This window comes from Zeus faber, assembly GCF_960531495.2.
Source record: "Zeus faber genome assembly, chromosome: 12".
Taxonomy (NCBI): domain Eukaryota; kingdom Metazoa; phylum Chordata; class Actinopteri; order Zeiformes; family Zeidae; genus Zeus; species Zeus faber.
Genome location: NC_137196.1, coordinates 28,587,696 through 28,606,059, shown reverse-complemented (window position 1 = coordinate 28,606,059; position 18,364 = coordinate 28,587,696). Strand labels below are relative to the sequence as shown.

The 18,364-nt window shown below is 47.0% G+C and overlaps 1 protein-coding gene across 1 annotated transcript in view; it reads left to right on the top strand.

Annotated features, from left to right (window-relative positions):
• The window catches only part of LOC307237751 (nuclear receptor coactivator 2-like), a 52,939-nt gene extending 35,430 nt beyond the window's left edge, over positions 1–17,509 (top strand). Inside the window, exons 8-22 of the mRNA XM_080010515.1 lie at positions 241–381; positions 487–634; positions 2,998–4,207; positions 7,217–7,430; positions 8,028–8,252; positions 9,291–9,509; positions 10,402–10,510; positions 10,728–10,893; positions 11,018–11,311; positions 11,922–11,999; positions 12,412–12,700; positions 14,669–14,873; positions 15,435–15,642; positions 15,812–15,886; positions 17,184–17,509. Coding sequence (XP_079866641.1) covers positions 241–381; positions 487–634; positions 2,998–4,207; positions 7,217–7,430; positions 8,028–8,252; positions 9,291–9,509; positions 10,402–10,510; positions 10,728–10,893; positions 11,018–11,311; positions 11,922–11,999; positions 12,412–12,700; positions 14,669–14,873; positions 15,435–15,642; positions 15,812–15,886; positions 17,184–17,195 — 3,593 coding nt within the window. The 3' untranslated portion in view covers positions 17,196–17,509. The remainder of the gene's footprint in view (positions 1–240; positions 382–486; positions 635–2,997; positions 4,208–7,216; positions 7,431–8,027; positions 8,253–9,290; positions 9,510–10,401; positions 10,511–10,727; positions 10,894–11,017; positions 11,312–11,921; positions 12,000–12,411; positions 12,701–14,668; positions 14,874–15,434; positions 15,643–15,811; positions 15,887–17,183) is intronic.
• Positions 17,510–18,364: the final 855 nt, after the last annotated feature.

Here is an 18,364-nt window from a genome sequence, read left to right as displayed (position 1 = left end):
AGATTGTAATCACTTCGCTTACATATAATTTGACTTGCCTGTTCTGTACATGAAGGGCAAATTTATCTATAGATGTAAAGATGGAGATCTTTGGATTATCAACGTTGCTTCTTTCTCTAATAAATATTTTGAGTCTCCAATTCCCCTCCCACCTACCTGTCTCCCGACACAGGTGTGTGAATAATCTGTTTTCCTTCGCGTCGCAATGACATTGGCGCTACGCCCCTCTGCCACCCCCAGGAAAGATTACTTCCCTGGACACCAGTCTGCTCCGGGCGTCCATGAAGCCGGGCTGGGAGGACTTGGTGCGGCGCTGCATCCAGAGGTTCCACCTGCAGAACGACGGGGAGATGTCCTTCGCCAAGAAGCACCAGCAGGACGGTGCGGCCGGACCCCTCCGAAGGCCACCAGCGGACATATTCCCTCAGCGCCCGTCCCTAATAACCGACCACCCTCTGCCCTCCTCTCTCTCTCTCTCTCTCTCAGTGCTGAGACAAGGCCATGCGTTCAGCCCGCTGTACCGCTTCTCCCTGGCCGACGGCAAGATGGTCTCTGCCCACACCAAGAGCAAACTGGTCCGTTCTCCCACCACCAACGAACCCCAGCTCTACATGTCACTGCACATCCTGCAGAGGTAGAACTCAACGTCTGTCTGGTCTCTACACTTTATTCTTTTCTGTCTCTCTACCCGCGCCTGTCTTCCTCTCTTCCCCTCACATTGTTTGGGGTTTCCTATTGATTTATAGGGCTCCATTGTTGGTAGTTGGGGGCAATATGGGAATGCGGACAAACCCAACTGGAGCGCCACGAGTCAGCCCTGTGCTGAGTAGGGCGGGGCTGATATTAACTATAACAATTTTCCTATGCGATAACCATTTTATTGCAATAACCAGCGATGGCCATGAGGGAGAGCTACTCTCAATCGCTTCCACTCACTCAGAGATTAAGTCGCTATTTCGTTAAAATGGAAATATTGAACTATCGAAATGGCCAAAACGTATTCTACGTCCAATGTATTTCATACAAAAAAGTTTTAAGAAAATATGTTGTCGTGCAGTATATTGTTATTTTTAAGCCATTTAAATATTTCTTGATTCCATTTCAAGATTTGTATAATTATCGAGATAATATCGTAGTGTGTCATTATAATTCGGACCAAAATAATTTTTTTTATTATATTTAAATGCCTGGTCCACATTGCCTCCTCACCCCTCATGTAACCACCAGAAGAGCTGAACTCAACCCTGGGTGATTCAGGGTTTGGACCATGGGTTTAGTTTACCCCCTCCCCACTGGGGTTGTGAACCCAACAGTGCACAGAAAACAATACTGCAACTGTTCCCGACTGCATTCTGGGATAAACATTGTCAGTGTGGCGTTCATTTACACACATTTCACGTTCAGATTAGTGCTACACTATATTGCACAATGACAGCTTTGTGCGTGCAGAGTAAGTCGGAGGCCTTTTCTATGAAATGTTCTCCCTTTCTCAATTATATCAGCTCAATATTTCAGTCCTGTTTAACAAGGGGGTTTGTGTTCTTCAATTATGAACAGTTTGTAAATGTGTTTTTGTATATTATTATTATAATTATTATTATTAGTAGTAGTAGTATTTGCGGTCCATCCCGCAGCTCTGTTATTGTTCAGATTTTTATTATTATTCTTCTCCTTGGAATTTTTCGGGGCTAAAAGTGTCTGGAACACGACAACCGCTGGACCCAGGGACACGGTTGAGGTCTCGTTAGAACCGGGACATCACACACATGTCTAGTTCAAGTTTCCTCCATATCGATCCACATACAAAGCAGGAATTAGTGAAAAACCGATGAAATTTGACCGGAAGTAGCTGAGCGTTGTCTGTCCATGATGCGTTTCATGTACTCGGAAAGCATCGGAAAACTAGGACCCGGAAAACTTTAAATAATCCACAGAAAGTCTTAATTTCTTCACTTTGTCATCGTTGCCCCACATGGCATCAGGGTGATGCCATGTGACAAACCATGATTTACAGCCAACAAGCAGACGGCTGCTTTTTGTAACTTGAGCTGCCTTTCACAGAACCGGTAAAATTGTAATACGTGCCTAAAACTCTGTGCATTGCTGCCTGCACCACTAATATTGTGTAGCTCCCCCTGTTGCCCCCAAAACAGCTGTGACCAGTGGAGGCTTGGACTCCACCAGACTCTGAAGGTGTCCTGTGGTATCTGGCACCAAGACGTTAGCAGCAGATCCTTTAAGTCCTGCAAGTTGTGGGGTGGGGTCCCCATGGATCAGGCTTGTTGTTCCAGCACATCCCACAGATGCTCCATCGGATCGGACCCTAACCCCACCCATCCACATGATGTAGAAGAAAACATGATTCATCAGATCAGGTCACCTTCTTCCATTGCTCCATGGTCCAGTTGTGACGCTCACGTGTCCATTGTAGGTGTTTTGGGTGGTGGACAGGGGTCAGCATGGACACTGTGAGCTCCCATACACAGCAAGCTGCCATGCACTGTGTGTTCTACACCTTTCTATCATAGCAACATTCACTGTTTCACCACTTTGTGCTACAGTAGTTCTTCTGTGGGATCCAACCAGACGAGCTGGACCTAACTCCCCACCTGCATCAATGAGCCTTGGGCGTCCATGAGCCTGTCGCCGGTTCACCGGTCGTCCTTCCTTGGAGCACTTTTGGTAGCTAGTAACCACTGCAGAGCGGGAACAGCCACAAGAGCTGTGCTTGTGGAGATGCTCTGACCCAGTCGTCCAGCATCACAATGTGCTCCTTGTCAAAGTGGCTCAGATCCTTATGCTGCTTCAACACATCAACTTCAACAACTGACTCTTCATTTGCTGCGTTATATATCTCATCCCTTGACAGGTGCCATTTGAACGAGATGTTATTCACTTCACCTGTCAGTGGTTTTCATGTTGTGGCTGATCAGTGTATATTATTATGATTTGTTTTAGTGGATATTGGATAGAAATCAATGTTCCTGTTTGTTCCAGGGAACAGAACACGTGTGCCATGAACCTAGACGCGCCCACTGGCCAGACAACAGGTGCCGCGCCCTGCATGACTCCACCCACTCTGGAAGGCCCCTCCCCCTCCCCTGACGCCACCGTCAGCAGCAACACCAACCCCCCCAACTTGGCTCTCGGCCGGGGCTTTGGTTGTCAGGGGTTCGTGGCGACAACCCCTCAGGGCAGCGCCTACTCACTCAGGCTGGGCAGCCCCTCAGCCCAGGGAAGCCCCGGGGTCACATCGGGGGCTCAGTGCTCAATGCTGTCCCCCCACCAACGCCAGAGCCCCGGCCTGGTGGGCAGCAGCAGCAGCAGCAGCAGCAGCAGCCCCCACCGGCCCTTCTCCCCTGGCATCGGGGGGCTCCGTTCCCCGCTGTCCGTGTGCAGCAGCAGCACCGGACAGATCATCGGCCAGGGTAATGGAGTTTCCCGGGTTCTTGCGGAGGGGCGGTGTTTGGAGTCAGCTGAGAGGAATCCGGCTGGGCCCCAGAGACACCTCTCAGGTAGCAACAGTGTCAACGGTAGCAAGCCAGCTAAGAACATCGCTAATGCAGAAGCAGATTTATTTGGGAGCTACGGGGAGCAGCTAGATGTGGCGTCTCAAAACCATGACGGGGAAGTTGGGGAGTCCAGAGATGAGGGCTTGGGGGGGAACAGAGGACTCGGGGAGCTCATAGACACCCCCAGCCGTCTCCTGACTACCAAGGGCCACACCAAACTTCTTCAGCTCCTCACCAACAAGTCGGATCGTGCAGAGCCCTGCTCACCAAACGCCGGAGACGAGCAGAACTGCAAGGACCTCATGGCGGGAGTCGGGGGCGTGGTCATCGCCGCTTTGGGAGCGGGTCAGAACAATCACTCCTCGCTGAAGGAGAAACACAAAATTCTACACAGGCTGCTGCAGAACAGCACCTCGCCGGTAGAGCTCGCTAAGCTCACGGCGGAAGCTACCGGGAAAGACCCCGTGGGACAAGAGGGCGCCGTGGGGGACAACATGGCGGCTATGGGCGAGGTGGCTGCTAAGCAGGAGCCAGGAAGTCCCAAAAAGAAGGACAATGCGCTGCTGCGCTACCTGTTGGATAAGGACGACAACGCCCTGTTGGAGAGGGGCGTCAAAATTGAGCCCGGGGACGGAATCAAGATGGTCGCCATCAAGACGGAAAAACATGATCCGGGATTCAACATGGCTGACCAGGTGAGTTATCACGATGAAGATGATGATGTACCTGCATGATTATGGTCTCAATTTCTATCTTTTAAGTCAGGCTGGACGACATTGACAAAATCCAATATCAAAATCTAATATTATTTTATGAATGCATCTATAATTTGACAATGAGGATTACTTTTGGTGCTTTCATAAGTTATGACCAGGATTATGACAGAGCAGGTAGAGGTATTGATTAAAACACAACATTTAACAATGTGACCATATTGCGGTAACTAAAATACTACCCGACTTTAGTTTTCAGCTCAAATATCCCACCATACAACCATCCAAAAGTGTCCTTAACACTTGGGTTGTTGAGGCAGAGGAGGTTGAAGAGCAATGTTTTAGTTCATTAACACAGGCTGCCTTTGGAGCATAATACAGTTTAAAGACAGTGGCTTGACAATGTTCACACGCTTAACCACCCACATACTTCCTAACCTGCTGCCAACCAAACTGACCACCTTGTCAATCCAGCCACTGCCAAACTACCTACAAACCCACCTGTCGAACCTAATGGTGAAAACCGACGGCTCACCAGTAACCGTACGTATTAGAATGCTTTTATCCCTGTCAAAGGCGAATGCAGGATGAGGATTCCTGGCAGCTTTTCGTTCCTCTGCGTTTTGTTGCTCACGTGTTGACGAGCGAAGGCTGTGGTAAACACCGGGGGGGGTGAGAACCTGCCCAGTGTTGGCGCTGAGCTGCTGCCTGGCGCTGGCCTGGAGGGACCTTACTTCCTGCTGGGGAGTTCCCATTTAGACGGAGCCCTCCACACCCTGCCGTGGGATACAGGGCGGTACCAGAGTCACCGTCACATTAAGACAAGCGGGATTGGCTGCCGTTGGTGGATATTCTTTAAGAGATGAATGCAAAGCTGTTGATGTCGTCTTATGCTGTTGGTGCCACCATCTTTAGAGATTTTTCGATTTAAAAACAAACTTATAAAGTTCTCTATTATCTCTATCTGTACGATCATACTGTTTCTGGTGCACTTTTTAGTTGTTTGTATCTTTATTTTTTGTTTATCTCTTTCTCTCCTGCTGATTATTGTTTTGCAAATGATTGTCGATTGCGCTATCAACGTCTTTCAATATCACTTCTACACAATACCGTTTGCATTACCAATTTTCTTAAAATTGAAACCCTGAGTTAAAGGCCCTTTTACTGCTATAAAATAATAGAAAAATGATCACAAAAACTAAAGCAACATGTATTTTCAGTACAAACCTTTGGTGGTATTTCTGGCTCCCTGACACTGTAGAGATTGACCTCTTAGGCATTGAAAAGAAACGTCACGGAATGTTTCGGCTCTTTGGGTATCGATGCAACTTGGATGTCCAGCGCGAGACCTGACAGGAGGAGAAACCATGTCTAGTGATGTCGGTGTGTCTGCGCGTTACTTTACCAACAGTGTGCACGGCTTAAGCAGAGAAATGGTAAAATGCAGATTAAAAACAGCTATATTGTGAACCGCTGGCGCCGTTTAGGGTCATTAACATTTTTATTTATAAGATGACTGAAATAATTTAGAGCTCAAAGGGTTTTCATGATAAAACAGTGGTTTGTGTGTGTGTGTGTGTGTGTGTGTGTGCGCGCGCGCGCCCCCCACAATATGCTTTCTAGGAAAGCTGAGATGAATAAACCGGAGCTGTCATAGTGTGGACATGGATGAGGGAAAGGAGAGAGAGAACAATGTTACAGAATCTGGTCAACAGTAGGTCATCCTGGTGTGTGTGTGTGTGTGTGTGTGTGTGTGTGTGTGTGTGTGTGTGTGTGTGTGTGTGTGTGTGTGTGTGTGTGTGTGTGTGTGTGTGTGTGTGTGTGTGTGGCATTGTACTGCTGTACGTAGGCCTACGTGCTGGAAGGAGATTGTGTGCACGTGTGTGTGTGTGCGAGAGAGAGAGAGAGAGAGAGAGAGACATATCCATATCTGCTGTGTGTGTTAACTAAACAGCGCTGTGAGCGTCTGTCTTACATCACACATGACCTCATTAGCGCCGACGGGCTATTTAAAGCTCTTCCTCATCTCATCAGCCAGAGGTAACGCCTCCGGAAGATTCCACTCCAATTTGGAGGGGGGGCGTGGCGTGGCGCGCCTGTTAAGCTGCACAAAGTTCACCTTAACCTGCACAACCACAGCAACACTGGAGACTTACTGTTTCCTGTCATACACTTCTTTCATGTTGCGATGACTGAGCTGCCTGGACAGACAGACAGAATCCATTAACATTTTTTTTTTTTTTTTTTTGGAGAAAAATATCCTGATCGTTTTGAATAAAAATGTTGAAATAAAACTTCACAGCAACTACTAGCCTGCCTAACTAACCAACCACCTACCTACACCTGGCCGCCTTTATACCTACCTAACCGCCGACATCGATCTAACCACCTGCTTACCTAACTAACCAAATACCTACCTACACCTGGCCGCCTGCTTACCTCACTAACCAACTACCTACCTACACCTGACCACCTACATACCTAATTAACTAACCAACTACCTACCTACACCTGACCGCCTGCTCACCTAACTAACCAACTACCTACCTACACCTGACCGCCTGCTTACCTAACTAACCGACTACCTACCTTCACCTGACCGCCTGCTTACCTCACTAACCAACTGGGGATGGGGATGGTAGCTCAGGAGGTAGAGCTGGTGGTCTAGTAATGTAAAGGTTGCTGGTTGGATCCCAGGCTCCTCCTGCTAGCATGCTGTAGTGTCCTTGAGCAAGACACTTAACCCCTAATTGCTCCTGATGGCTGCGTCCGTCGCTGTTTGAATAATTGTAAGTCGCTTTGGATAAAAGCGTCTGCTAAATGTAATGTAATGTAATGTAATGTAATGTAACTACCTACCCATTTGCTTACGGCCTACCCCCTTCACCCAACCTCCTATCTCCCTCCTAACCACCTGCTGACCTACCTATGCCCCTGCTTCCTCTCCTTGCTCCTACCCATCTGAACCTGGTGTCCTGCTGCCGACCCCAGGCCAGTGAGCTGGAGGACTTCCTGGAGGACCTCCAGAGCGGCGTCCAGCAGCAGCAGCTGTATCCAGGCCACCCGCTGGCGAGGAGGGGCTCCTCCGTGGACAAGCAGACCATCATCAACGACCTCCTCCAGATGAAGGAGAGCGGCGAGGCCGGCCCCCCTGCAGGGACCCCCGGCACGCAGCAGAGGGCCTTCCCCGGCGCGGGCCCCCAACGTGAGTCCGAGCACGGGCCGACTGTCGGTGGACCGGTGGACGGTACCACAAAGATGTTGACTTTAACGGATTGGGAAGTGGCTAAAAAGAAAAATTTGCCCAAAAAATGTTTGTTGTAATGACGCATAATGTATTGAGTAGAACCTGACGTTGTACCTGGCACATCCAACTCAAGCTGTTTGAGTTCATTTATTTTTAAATAGGAGCTCTCCCTAGCGGAGGTGGAAAACTCCAGGTCCAGAAATATAAAATCCTTCCATGTTTTGCTCCAGCCAGGCACACATGAGTTGCACTTCAGGGGTGACGCTGATCAGCAAACATCCCAGAACATGATCACTGACCCGAAATCTCGTTTTCCTCGTTGTTCTCACGACACGACGCCAAGTATGCGTGTGTTTTAAAGAAATAAAAATAAAGAGGTAAAAAGAATTGGAATTGGATTCTGGAATATCTTGAAGTGGCTCTTCATATCAGACCTTCCTTTTTACTGATGCACAATTTCAGTCTCTCACCACCTCCTCCACCCCCTTGTCTTTCTCTCTCTCCCCCTCTCTCCCCCTCTCCCCCTCTCTCTCTCTCTCTCTCTCTCTCTCTTAGACTTTAACGGTTCGGGGCTTGGCCAGCCGAGGCATGGCGGACCGCCGGTCAGGAGCATGTCTCTAGACAGCAGCGTGGGCCCAAACCAAATCTCCGGCGCTGCCCGACCCTTCCCTGCTCAGCACCGCCCCAACGGCCCCTACGCCCTCCTGCCGCAGCAGCAGCAGCAAGGCATGATGGGAAACCACGGGGGCATGGCCAACCAAGCTGCTATGGCCAACGCCGGTGAGGGAATTTTTCATTTATTTTTTTTAGAAGATGAGGATCTTTTTTTGTTGAACAGATTTTCATTGTTTGGGTGGGGGGGGGAGACGTACGCGGACAGAACAAACAGCTTGAACAACGATTTCACAGCTTTCACATGAACAGCCACTCAACAAAAAATAGTTCTCAAGCAAAAAAATGTATTCTTCACAAATAATGTGTTTAATCAAAAACCAGCGTAATGCGCATTGATTTATATCGCGTGTATCGCCTTGTGATGAGGAAGAGCGAGAGAGAGAGATCCCATAATAATAATAATAAATAATCCTGAAGAGAAAAGTTTTGACTTCATGCTTCAGGTGGACATTTGTATTTGACTTGAAACGTTTAGATGATGCTTCTGTTTATAATGTGCACTTTAGACGCATCATAACAGTGTGATAACAGAACGTGATGTAATGCAGCGTCTGTCTCCCCGTTCCACGAGTGCAGGATTTGTTATTTACAAATAAAGTATCCCCACAAAAACACCCAGGTTCTACTGTTTTGGAACTGGACAGAACTGGACAGTGCCTTTACTCAGTGGTATCCAATTTCGTTCCATACGCGTAGGAAGCACACCGAAGAAAACAGATCCAAAATATAAACACAGGAAAACTGGCGCGGGAACCAACCGGTCGAATAACAACCCCCTGCGGTTCGGCGAGTTAGGTTTACGTTTTTTAATTTTCCACCCAAGCAAGAAACTAAGGAAACTAAATCTAAATCTTACTCGAGGAGATGATATTATCTATTGCCAAATTACAATCATAATATGTTCGATTTGCAAATAGGGAGAGGGGGAGGGCGGCTCCCTCCACAGCGGGGGGTCAGTTTCAGAACACGGCAAACTGCCCTCACAGCACTTCAATGCTCCACTGTCCTGGCGGATAAAACATAAAAAAAAAAAAAATAGACAAAAACAAAATTTGCCTCCAAAACAGATAAACGTGTCTTGTCGAGGGGATGCCGTTGATTTCTGTGTGAGACCTTCTTGCCCGTTACACCTTCCTCCCCCAGGCATGGCGGGCGGCAGTTCGGCGCACGGCCCCGCAGGGCAGCCCAGCTGGGTCCCCCAGGGGCCTGTGGGAGTGGCCGTGGGGCCCATGATGGGACAGGCCCTGCAGCAGGGGGCGGGGCCCGGTCGCATGGCCCCCAACATGAACGCTGGACTCCATGTGAGGGGCGGCGCGCAGCCTGGGACCAGAACCATGGTCAACGTGCAGATGATGGGGAGCGGTGAGGTTTTTACTTCATTTCTGCTTTTCACTCTTACTACATTTAAGAGCATTTACTGGCTGTTCCACTTGACTGGAGTGACTCGGTGTCAGGGTGTCTGTAGTTTTACTTGAGGAAGAGTCGCTGCGGGAGGGCGTGCGTCAAGGGTTTATCTGACATAGTTGTCAAATGCTGCCACCTACTGGCAGCCAGAAGAACTACCAACAACACCAGCAAAGTTCTTCTCGTGACGCCGGCGCCGACGGGGCGTCTGTGCACCTGGCGTTTGTGGGCGTGTCAAATATTTCAAAGCTCTCTCCCTTTCCATATTTAATATACATTATATGGATAGATGGGTCCGTGTATACTTTTTTTTTAATATTAAACCCAAACGTTAAACCTTATTAATATTACTTAAATACACTTTGTTGTCTGTCCCTTAAAATAAATATTTGTCCCTATTGGAGGAGCATGAAATGACGTGTTCCTTACTTTATCGATAGTTTAAGCGACGTGTTTCATAAAAAAATAGAATAAAAATTGTCCGATCACGACCAATACACAGTTGTCCGGGCGTCCATTTTCCAAGGATCAGCGCATTTAGAGCGTATCTTCCCTCCTATTGGCTGTGGCCTGGCGCTCTGTGCTGTCATTTGCATAAAGTTGTTGGCACTGGTGTGACCGATCATAATACTGAGGTGCCGTGGACAAAATAATCAACAATCAGGGAGAAACATTACACAACCATTTATTTGCCAAAGCCTGTAATTCAGTGCTACAAGACTGGGTTGTTGACGCATCACAATGTTTTTACCAAAACTTTTACTTTTAACATTTTGATTTTCACAAACTCGTGAAGTGATTTTGGGAAAAATGTAATAAAATCCTCTTTCCTTTGTCCATTTCCATTTAGAAATGGAGATGGCAAACCCAGCCTACCCCCCACAGCAAGCACCACCCAATCAGACGGCACCGTGGCCCGACCGCATGATGGCCATGGATCACTATGGAAACCAAAACAGGTACCTGGGTGAAACAGTGAGTCCGGGAGATGTGATGACTCTGTATTTCTAGTGGAAACTTTTTTCTTTTCCCATCGACTTCCATTCAGTCAGAGGTTCAAGGTGTGTGTGTGTGTGTGTGTGTGTGTGTGTGTGTGTGTGTGTGTGTGTGTGTGTGTGTGTGTGTGTGTGTGTGTGTGTGTGTGTGTGTGTGTGTGTGTGTGCGCCTACGCTGCAGGCCGTCGTATGGTGTTCCCCAGGGGGAGGCGCTGTGTTTCGGGGCGGCTCCCGAGGGTCCGCCAGACGAGGGCGCTCTGCTGAGCCAGCTGTACTCTGCACTGAAGGACTTTGAGGGTCTGGAGGAGATCGACAAGATCCTGGGAATCCCCACGCTAGCAGGACAGGTGAGAGACACACACACACACACACTAAACAGTAAACATACACACACAAACTCATGTACACACTCATATGTGTGTGTGTGTGTGTGTGTGTGTGTGTGTGTGTGTGTGTGTGTGTGTGTATCAGGTTCAGCAATCGGACCAGGACCATTATGACCCCACGGCCGGGGGCATGAAGCCCCCCATGTACAGCCAGCACTACCCGGGCCAGGCGGCCCCCATGGCCCCCCAGGGCCCCGGCTACCACGGCCCCGGTATGGCGGGCCCCATGGGCCAGCAAAGGCTGCCCGGCTACCCCCCCATGATGAGGATGCCCGGGGGGGTCCGTCCCAGCGGGATGAGGCCGGGGGGCCCCGGTCCGGGCCCGCCCCAGCCCAACAACCTGAGACTGCAGCTACAGCACCGGCTCCAGGCCCAGCTGGTACCATGGCAACGCAATACACATACATGGAGTGACAAATTATCCAAAGCTTCACGGCATTGAAGGGATACTAAGGGAAAGATGTTTTTTTCTCAGGGCTTTCTGCGGGTCCTTAAAAAAGTCTTAAAATGTCTTAAATTAAGTTTTCCAAATTGTAATCTTTAAACGTCATTGAATTGTCGTAACTTTTGAGGTCAAAATTTCCGATGTACTTAAAGCCTAAATGTACGGCGGATCCTAATTCTTGAGAGATGATGTCTTGTCTTATATTTCCTTACATTTTTTAAGTAAATATTTTCATTATTAATATTATTTAAAAAATGTTAAATTATTTTAATAAATGCAAATCTAAGACGCCCTGTTTTGGGGAGAAATTCAATTTCTACAGCAATTAAAGTTTATAGTAGTGCTAGATGTTGTTATTTTTACTCGTCTTGTTTTGCTTAACTTAACTGTTGAGATGCCGGAAGGTGCCCTTGCCTGATTTCACAGGAGCTAAGCTAGCTGATCCCCTCTGCAGCCATGTGTTGCGCTAACACAGTTAGCGTGCAGGAATGGAATTTGCTTGTTTTTCTAAATATTTAATTGGCCGTCGCTGTGTCCTCCATAGAACCGTCAGCCAATGGTGGCGCAGATGGGCGGGGCATCCAACATGAATCTACCTCTAAGGTCAAACCTTCCAAACCAGGTCAGTGTCTGTCTGTCTGTCTGTCTGTCTACCTTTTGGTCTGTCTGCCCATCCATCCATACATCCACACATCTATCTATACATCTGCCTGTCTGGGTGTAAATATGGCTTTAAAACTGTCTGTCACAGCGTGTGTGTATATTCACCCTGTGTGCGTGTGTGTGCATGTGCCTGTGTGTGCATGTGCCTGTGTGTGTGTGCGTGTGTGTGTGTGTGTGTGTGTGTGTGTGCGTGTGAGTGTGTGTGTGTGTGTGTGTGTGTCTGTGCTTGTGCCTGTGTGTGTGTGTGTGTGTGTGTGTGTGTGTGTGTGTGTGTGTGTGTGTGTGTGTGTGTGTGTGTGTGTGTGTGTGTGTGTGTGTGTGTGTGTCTGTGCTTGTGCCTGTGTGTGTGTGATTGTGTGTGCGTCCTCCAGGGAAACCTCAACGTGCACATGTTGGCCCAGCGTGAGTACCTCAGCAACCACCTCCGCCAGCGCCAGCAGCAGCAGCAGCAGCAGCAGCAGCACGTGCACCAGCAGCACGTGCACCAGCAGCACATGCACGTGCACCAGCAGCGGGCGCTCATGATGCGGGTGCAGGGCCTCGGCGTGCCCCCCGGCATGGCCGCCTCGGGCCCTGCACCTATGGGCGGGGCCAACCCACGTATCCCCCAGGGCGGTCAGCAGCAGCAGCAGCAGCAGTTCTCCTACCAGGTGTCCTACGGTACGTGACGGCAAGAAACTTTAGGTGACGATTAACTGTGATTAATATAAAATGATCCTCCTTTGTTAGTTTTGATGCTACTATGATAATGGGATCAAATAAAACTTGTATTAATAAATAATACAAAATAGGATGCACCCTTATTGTTTTTGTTCAGGGGGAAAATTCTCTGAATTTTCTAGTCAAACTATCTGAAACACCAACTCTGGCATAACACACAAACACGGTTGACGTCTTATTTGAACCACATTGTCACTAAAATCCTGTGGTTGAAGTTTCATCCAAATCGATCCACACACGGAGCAGATTTTACTGAAAAACCAAACAACTTTGACCCAAACTATTCACTTGGTCTTGGTTAACTGACACGTCACACGTCATGCTTCTTACCTGGTAGATGTCAGTCCATCTGTTGGGTTGATGTTTTAAATCCACATTACTCTGCCGGATGAATGAAAAATACAATAAAAACCTGTCCTTAGAAACCTGTCACCGCGTCCAGTCAAAACTACTAAAATGTGCGGGTGATGCGTTCAAGATCCGGGGAGGCGTCGGAAAAATAGAAGACATGCCACGGTAATCGCTCACAGAAATACCGCAACGTTTGTCGTATTTCACGAAAACGCAACTTCCTGAAAAGGTAATCCAAGGAAAAAAAAAAAAAATCAACAAATAAATGACGTGGCCGGACACGGCACCAAAGGGCCACCCGTCACTGAGAGTGCAGCTCTGTTTCCACGGACAACACGGTGAGTTTTAACAATGAGAAGTTCTGCTTGACTGGCAAACAAGGACGGTTGTTTTAAAGACAGGTGGGTTGTGCTGTGTGGACCTCATGGTGGTTGCTCCCCGAGACGAGCAACCGGGAGACGACTTCGGGGGGGGAGCCCATGCTGCGTTAATTTGAAACTTGTGATGCGTTTTCAGAGAACCCGGGAAACTGTAAAACACACCCAACATGACGAAACTGAACCCTGTGTATTACTGCCTGCGGCTATATTAACACTGTATATTATTATTATTATTTTTATTCTTCTTGCCGTTTTTCGGGGTAAAAGTATCTGAACGACACGACGTTTCAGACATCTTGTAATATCGATGTACATTTGGAGCAGAAATTATTGGAAAAGCTGTCGCAATTTGACTGCGAATTGAAGAGCGTTGGCGCGACTTGACGACTTTTAGGGGCGGTGGCGCTTTGTGACATCATCATCCGACGGTATACAGGGCCAAGCTTGGCCTCTCAGAAGTCGAACAGCTCTTGTGGCTGTTCCCGCTGTGCAGTGGTTACTTGCTACCAAAAGTGCTCCAAGGAAGGACGACCGGTGAACCGGCGACAGGGTCACGGATGCCCAAGGCTCATTGATGCAGGTGGGGAGTGAAGTCCAGCCCGTCTGGTTGGATCCCACAGAAGAACTACTGAAGCACAAAGTGGTGAAACAGTGACGAGTGACAGTGAATCAGACACGTGAGCATCACAACTGGACCATGGAGCAATGGAAGAAGGTGGCCTGGTCTGATGAATCATGTTTTCTTCTACATCATGTGGATGGGTGGGGTCAGGGTCTGTTCCGATGGAGCATCTGTGGGATGTGCTGGAACAACAAGCCTGATCCATGGTGACCCCACCTCACAACTTCCAGGACTTAAAGGATCTGCTGCTAACGTCTTGGTGCCAGATACCACAGGACACCTTCAGAGGTCTTGTCACAGCTGGTCGCGGGTCACAGCTGTTTTGGCGTCAAGAGGGGGAGCTACACAATATTAGTGGTTATTAGTGGTGGTTTTAATGTTTAATGGCTGATCGGTATATATTTTTCATTGAGTTTCAGAAATGGGAGGTGACTGTAAAAGCCATAGTTTGCTTCCTCTGTTCGTCTCCTACCATTTGTGCGCCAATGGTCCTACATGGGTCGTCTTAAATCAATCCAGTTGATCAGTGACTGAACCGGCCCGCTCCACTTCCAGGGCTGAACCACCAGCAGCAGGACCCGGTCGGGGGCTTCCCTGGCGGGGGGAGCAGCCCCCAGAGCCCCCTGCTGTCCCCCCGGATGGGAGTGGGCCACAACCCCATGCTCCAGCAGGTCCAAAACCAGGGCGGGTCGGGCTACCAGACCGGCTCTGAGATCAACGGCTGCTGGGCCCACAGCCCCAACCTCCCCGCTGGAAACAGGTAGGAAATGATCTTGTATTTACAAATATATGTTGTAAATTATAAAGATATTGTTTTATTATTTATAAATAGTCTAATATTTACATCTACAGTGCAGTTACTCAAAAGAAGGACACATGGGAAGATGTTGACCTGAAGGAAAGTAGTTAAAGATCAGGTCAAAAACATCATAGACTGTGTTTTACTCAGAGGTAGCACATCATTTAAACCATTAAATGGGAATTACTTCCTGAATGGCTTCACTTTGCAAGGTAGGTCCTGACACAAGTCTTGTGCATTAGCATCTGTACCGTCCACTTCTTTGTTGGACTTTTTTTTTCGCAAATTAATTTGAATAGAATAATAAAGAATGAAACAACAACGGAAAGAAATAATAAATAAGAAAATAATTAACAGATTAATATAATAATAATAATAATAATAATAATAATAATAGAACAGGTTTTAGTTTTGATTGAATGTTGAATTAACAAATTGTATTTTGTTTTGTTTATTTGTCATTTTAGTCCTAAGCTAATAATCTAGAGAAGTAATGATCATCATTTACTGTCTCTATGCCAGTTTGTACTCCCAGCCGCCCCAGTCCCATTCCCAGTACGCTCCGCACCCCAGCAGCATGTACAACAGCAGCAGCAGCAGCAGCAACAACAACAACAACAACAACAACAACACAAACGGCATGAACCTGGGGGTTACCATGGTGACGGGCGGCGGCAGTGGCGCCATGAGCCAGATGCCGGGACAGATGACCTCCATGACCTCAGAGCAGGTGGGAGAAGGAAAAATTCACAGACTTCAGTGGTCAGCGGTGATGTCGAGCCAGCCTTCCTTACTGTGTGTGTGTGTGTGTGTGTGTGTGTATCTGTGTGTGTGTGTATCTGTGTGTGTGTGTATCTGTGTGTGTGTGTGTGTGTGTGTGTGTGTGTGTGCGCGCGCAGGTGGGCGACAGCAGTCTGACCCTGGAGCAGCTGGCGGGAATCGACATGTTGACACAAGACGGTGAAGGCACTTCAGTGAGTAGTGATGATGGAAAACAAGACGTTCAAATACATCCCTGTATATCTAAGCAGCTCAAAGAGTTTGAACTTTGACCCAGTTACAGTAACTGTTCAAATGCTCACCGATGGATTTGATAAACACAAATATCCGACTGAGCCGATTCGTAGTAGATAACAACGTACCGGGCTTGTTTCCGTTAATGTGCGGTCAGAAGACCGTGGTGCGTGAGATCGACCTTTGACCTATCGAAAGGGGGGAAGCTTTGATCGCTATTATTGGGGGTCTGCCCCGATTGCTTTTGTTAAAATCGTCAGTAGGAATGAACTTCTTCATCGCGAAACACACCCGAACAGAGAGACAAAGCACACCAGTCCATTGAACTTTAATGAAGGGCCAACCATCCTGGACCCTGCGTATTGCTGCCTGCAGCTATATCAATTATTATTATTCTTTATTTTGCGCATTTTCCGTGTCATGATAGTGAAATTCAAGACTCCATTGAAATAAGAAAGTAATAACTTAGGAGCGCTTATTCTTACCCTGTTTTTAATTTAGTTCATTCTTTTAATTATTTCATTATCCTACTTTGTAAATGCATTTTGCTCTGCTTGCTTTTTTGTTTTGGTGGCCTTGCCACTATCTGACGGCTCTTTTAATATAAAGAACTTTGAGTGGCATGTCGTGTATGAAAGGTGCCAAAAAAATAAAGGTTCTTATTATTATTTTTATATTTCCATGCAGGTACTTTGCACACCTCATCTAATTTTCTTAAAAAAAATTGTTAGTATTTTTCAATAAATATTTGAGCTGTTTATTATAATTATTATTATTATTATTTTTATTTTCATTATTATTATCATCATTATTATTATTATTATTATTATTTCATATTTTTTACTGTTGGCCTGCCAATTAGAATAAAATTGTGTGTGTATATATATATATATATATATATATATATATATATATATATATATATGTATATATATATATATATATATATATATATATATATATATATGTGTGTATATATATATACACACACACACTATAAGTATACATTGTGAAATGTAGTGTACATTCTTCTACTCTTACTGTGTAAGAGTAGAAGAATGTAGCTTTAATGGGGGATCAATAAAGTCTTATCTTATTTGGATCAAACATATAATTCCTTGTTACAATTATGAAATATGCTGAATTTGTTATCAATTGTAGTTATTATGAAAAAGAAACAGAACAGGTTTGGAACCACAGGTCTCTGCTCGCAGTGTTGATTTCCCGTTGACCGTGATGTTTCTGTTTCTCCGGTAGAACTACTGCTGACGGCCATCTTTGTTCGGGACTCTGCAGCGTACGCAGGGAACAGCGGTACCCGGGAATCCAACACTTACCCCTCCGACGCAGAGAGACTGGAAGAGAGAGAGCGAGGGAGGGAGGGAGAGAGAGAGGGAGAGAGGTGTGGAGGGGACTCTCTGAAGTGGAGGAACTGACCGTTTCCCCTTCATCTCGGGCTCTCGTGTGTTTTAAAGGTTCCCCAAAATAATCTGGACGACCTGGACCCTGACGGCCGTCTTCTGAAAGCTCGCTCCTCCGTCTGGAGTCTGGAGATAAATGGAGGTTCTGAACCAGACACACAGGCACACACACGCACACACACATACACACACACACACACATACACAAACACAAACACACACACACACACACACACACACACACACACATATATATACACATGGACGATAGATCTTTGACGGCAACTTTTCCTCAAATTCTGACGATTGTATTCCCCCAGTTTCCTGCTGAACTCTGACTGGTACTGTGTGCTTGTGACAGTGTGTGTGTGTGTGTGTGTATGTGTGTGTGTGTGTGTGTGTGTGTGTGTGTGTGTGTGTGTGTGTGTGTGCACGCGCATGTGACAGTGTGTGTGTGTGTGTGCGTTCGTGCGTGTGCAACTGTAGCCCCAAATCTAATGGTGTCACAGACTTGCGCGACTCACTGATTTTACTTTTGTAATGATCACGCAGCCCGACTAAAGTCTGCTGGGAAAGAAAAATCTTTATACTTAAAGTTTTCAGAAGAGTTTTACGACACTCATGTGAAGATGAATCCCCCCAAAAAGGCCGCTTCCAGTATTTCATCTTTTTATTTTTCATTTTATTATTACTGTTATTTTTTCCCGTTTTTTGTTTTCCTATGACCCTCTCCAATGAGCTTCATAGATTACACTCTCACTGCCGTAATAATGGAGTATTGCTGCATAAGGTCAACATTTCAAGCTGTTTTTGTTCAAATGGAAGTTGGTAAAACGCGGCCACGCCCACTCGCCGAGAAAACACCCCCCCCCCCCAAAAAAAACCTCTTCACACTCGTTTTGCTGCTCCACGGCTGAGCGACCGCTGTTTGAGCACAGTTCTATTCAGGTGTCAACATCTCAAAACCTCACTTTGAGTGCTCAATATTTGGGCTATATGTCATGGAAGAAATTCAGT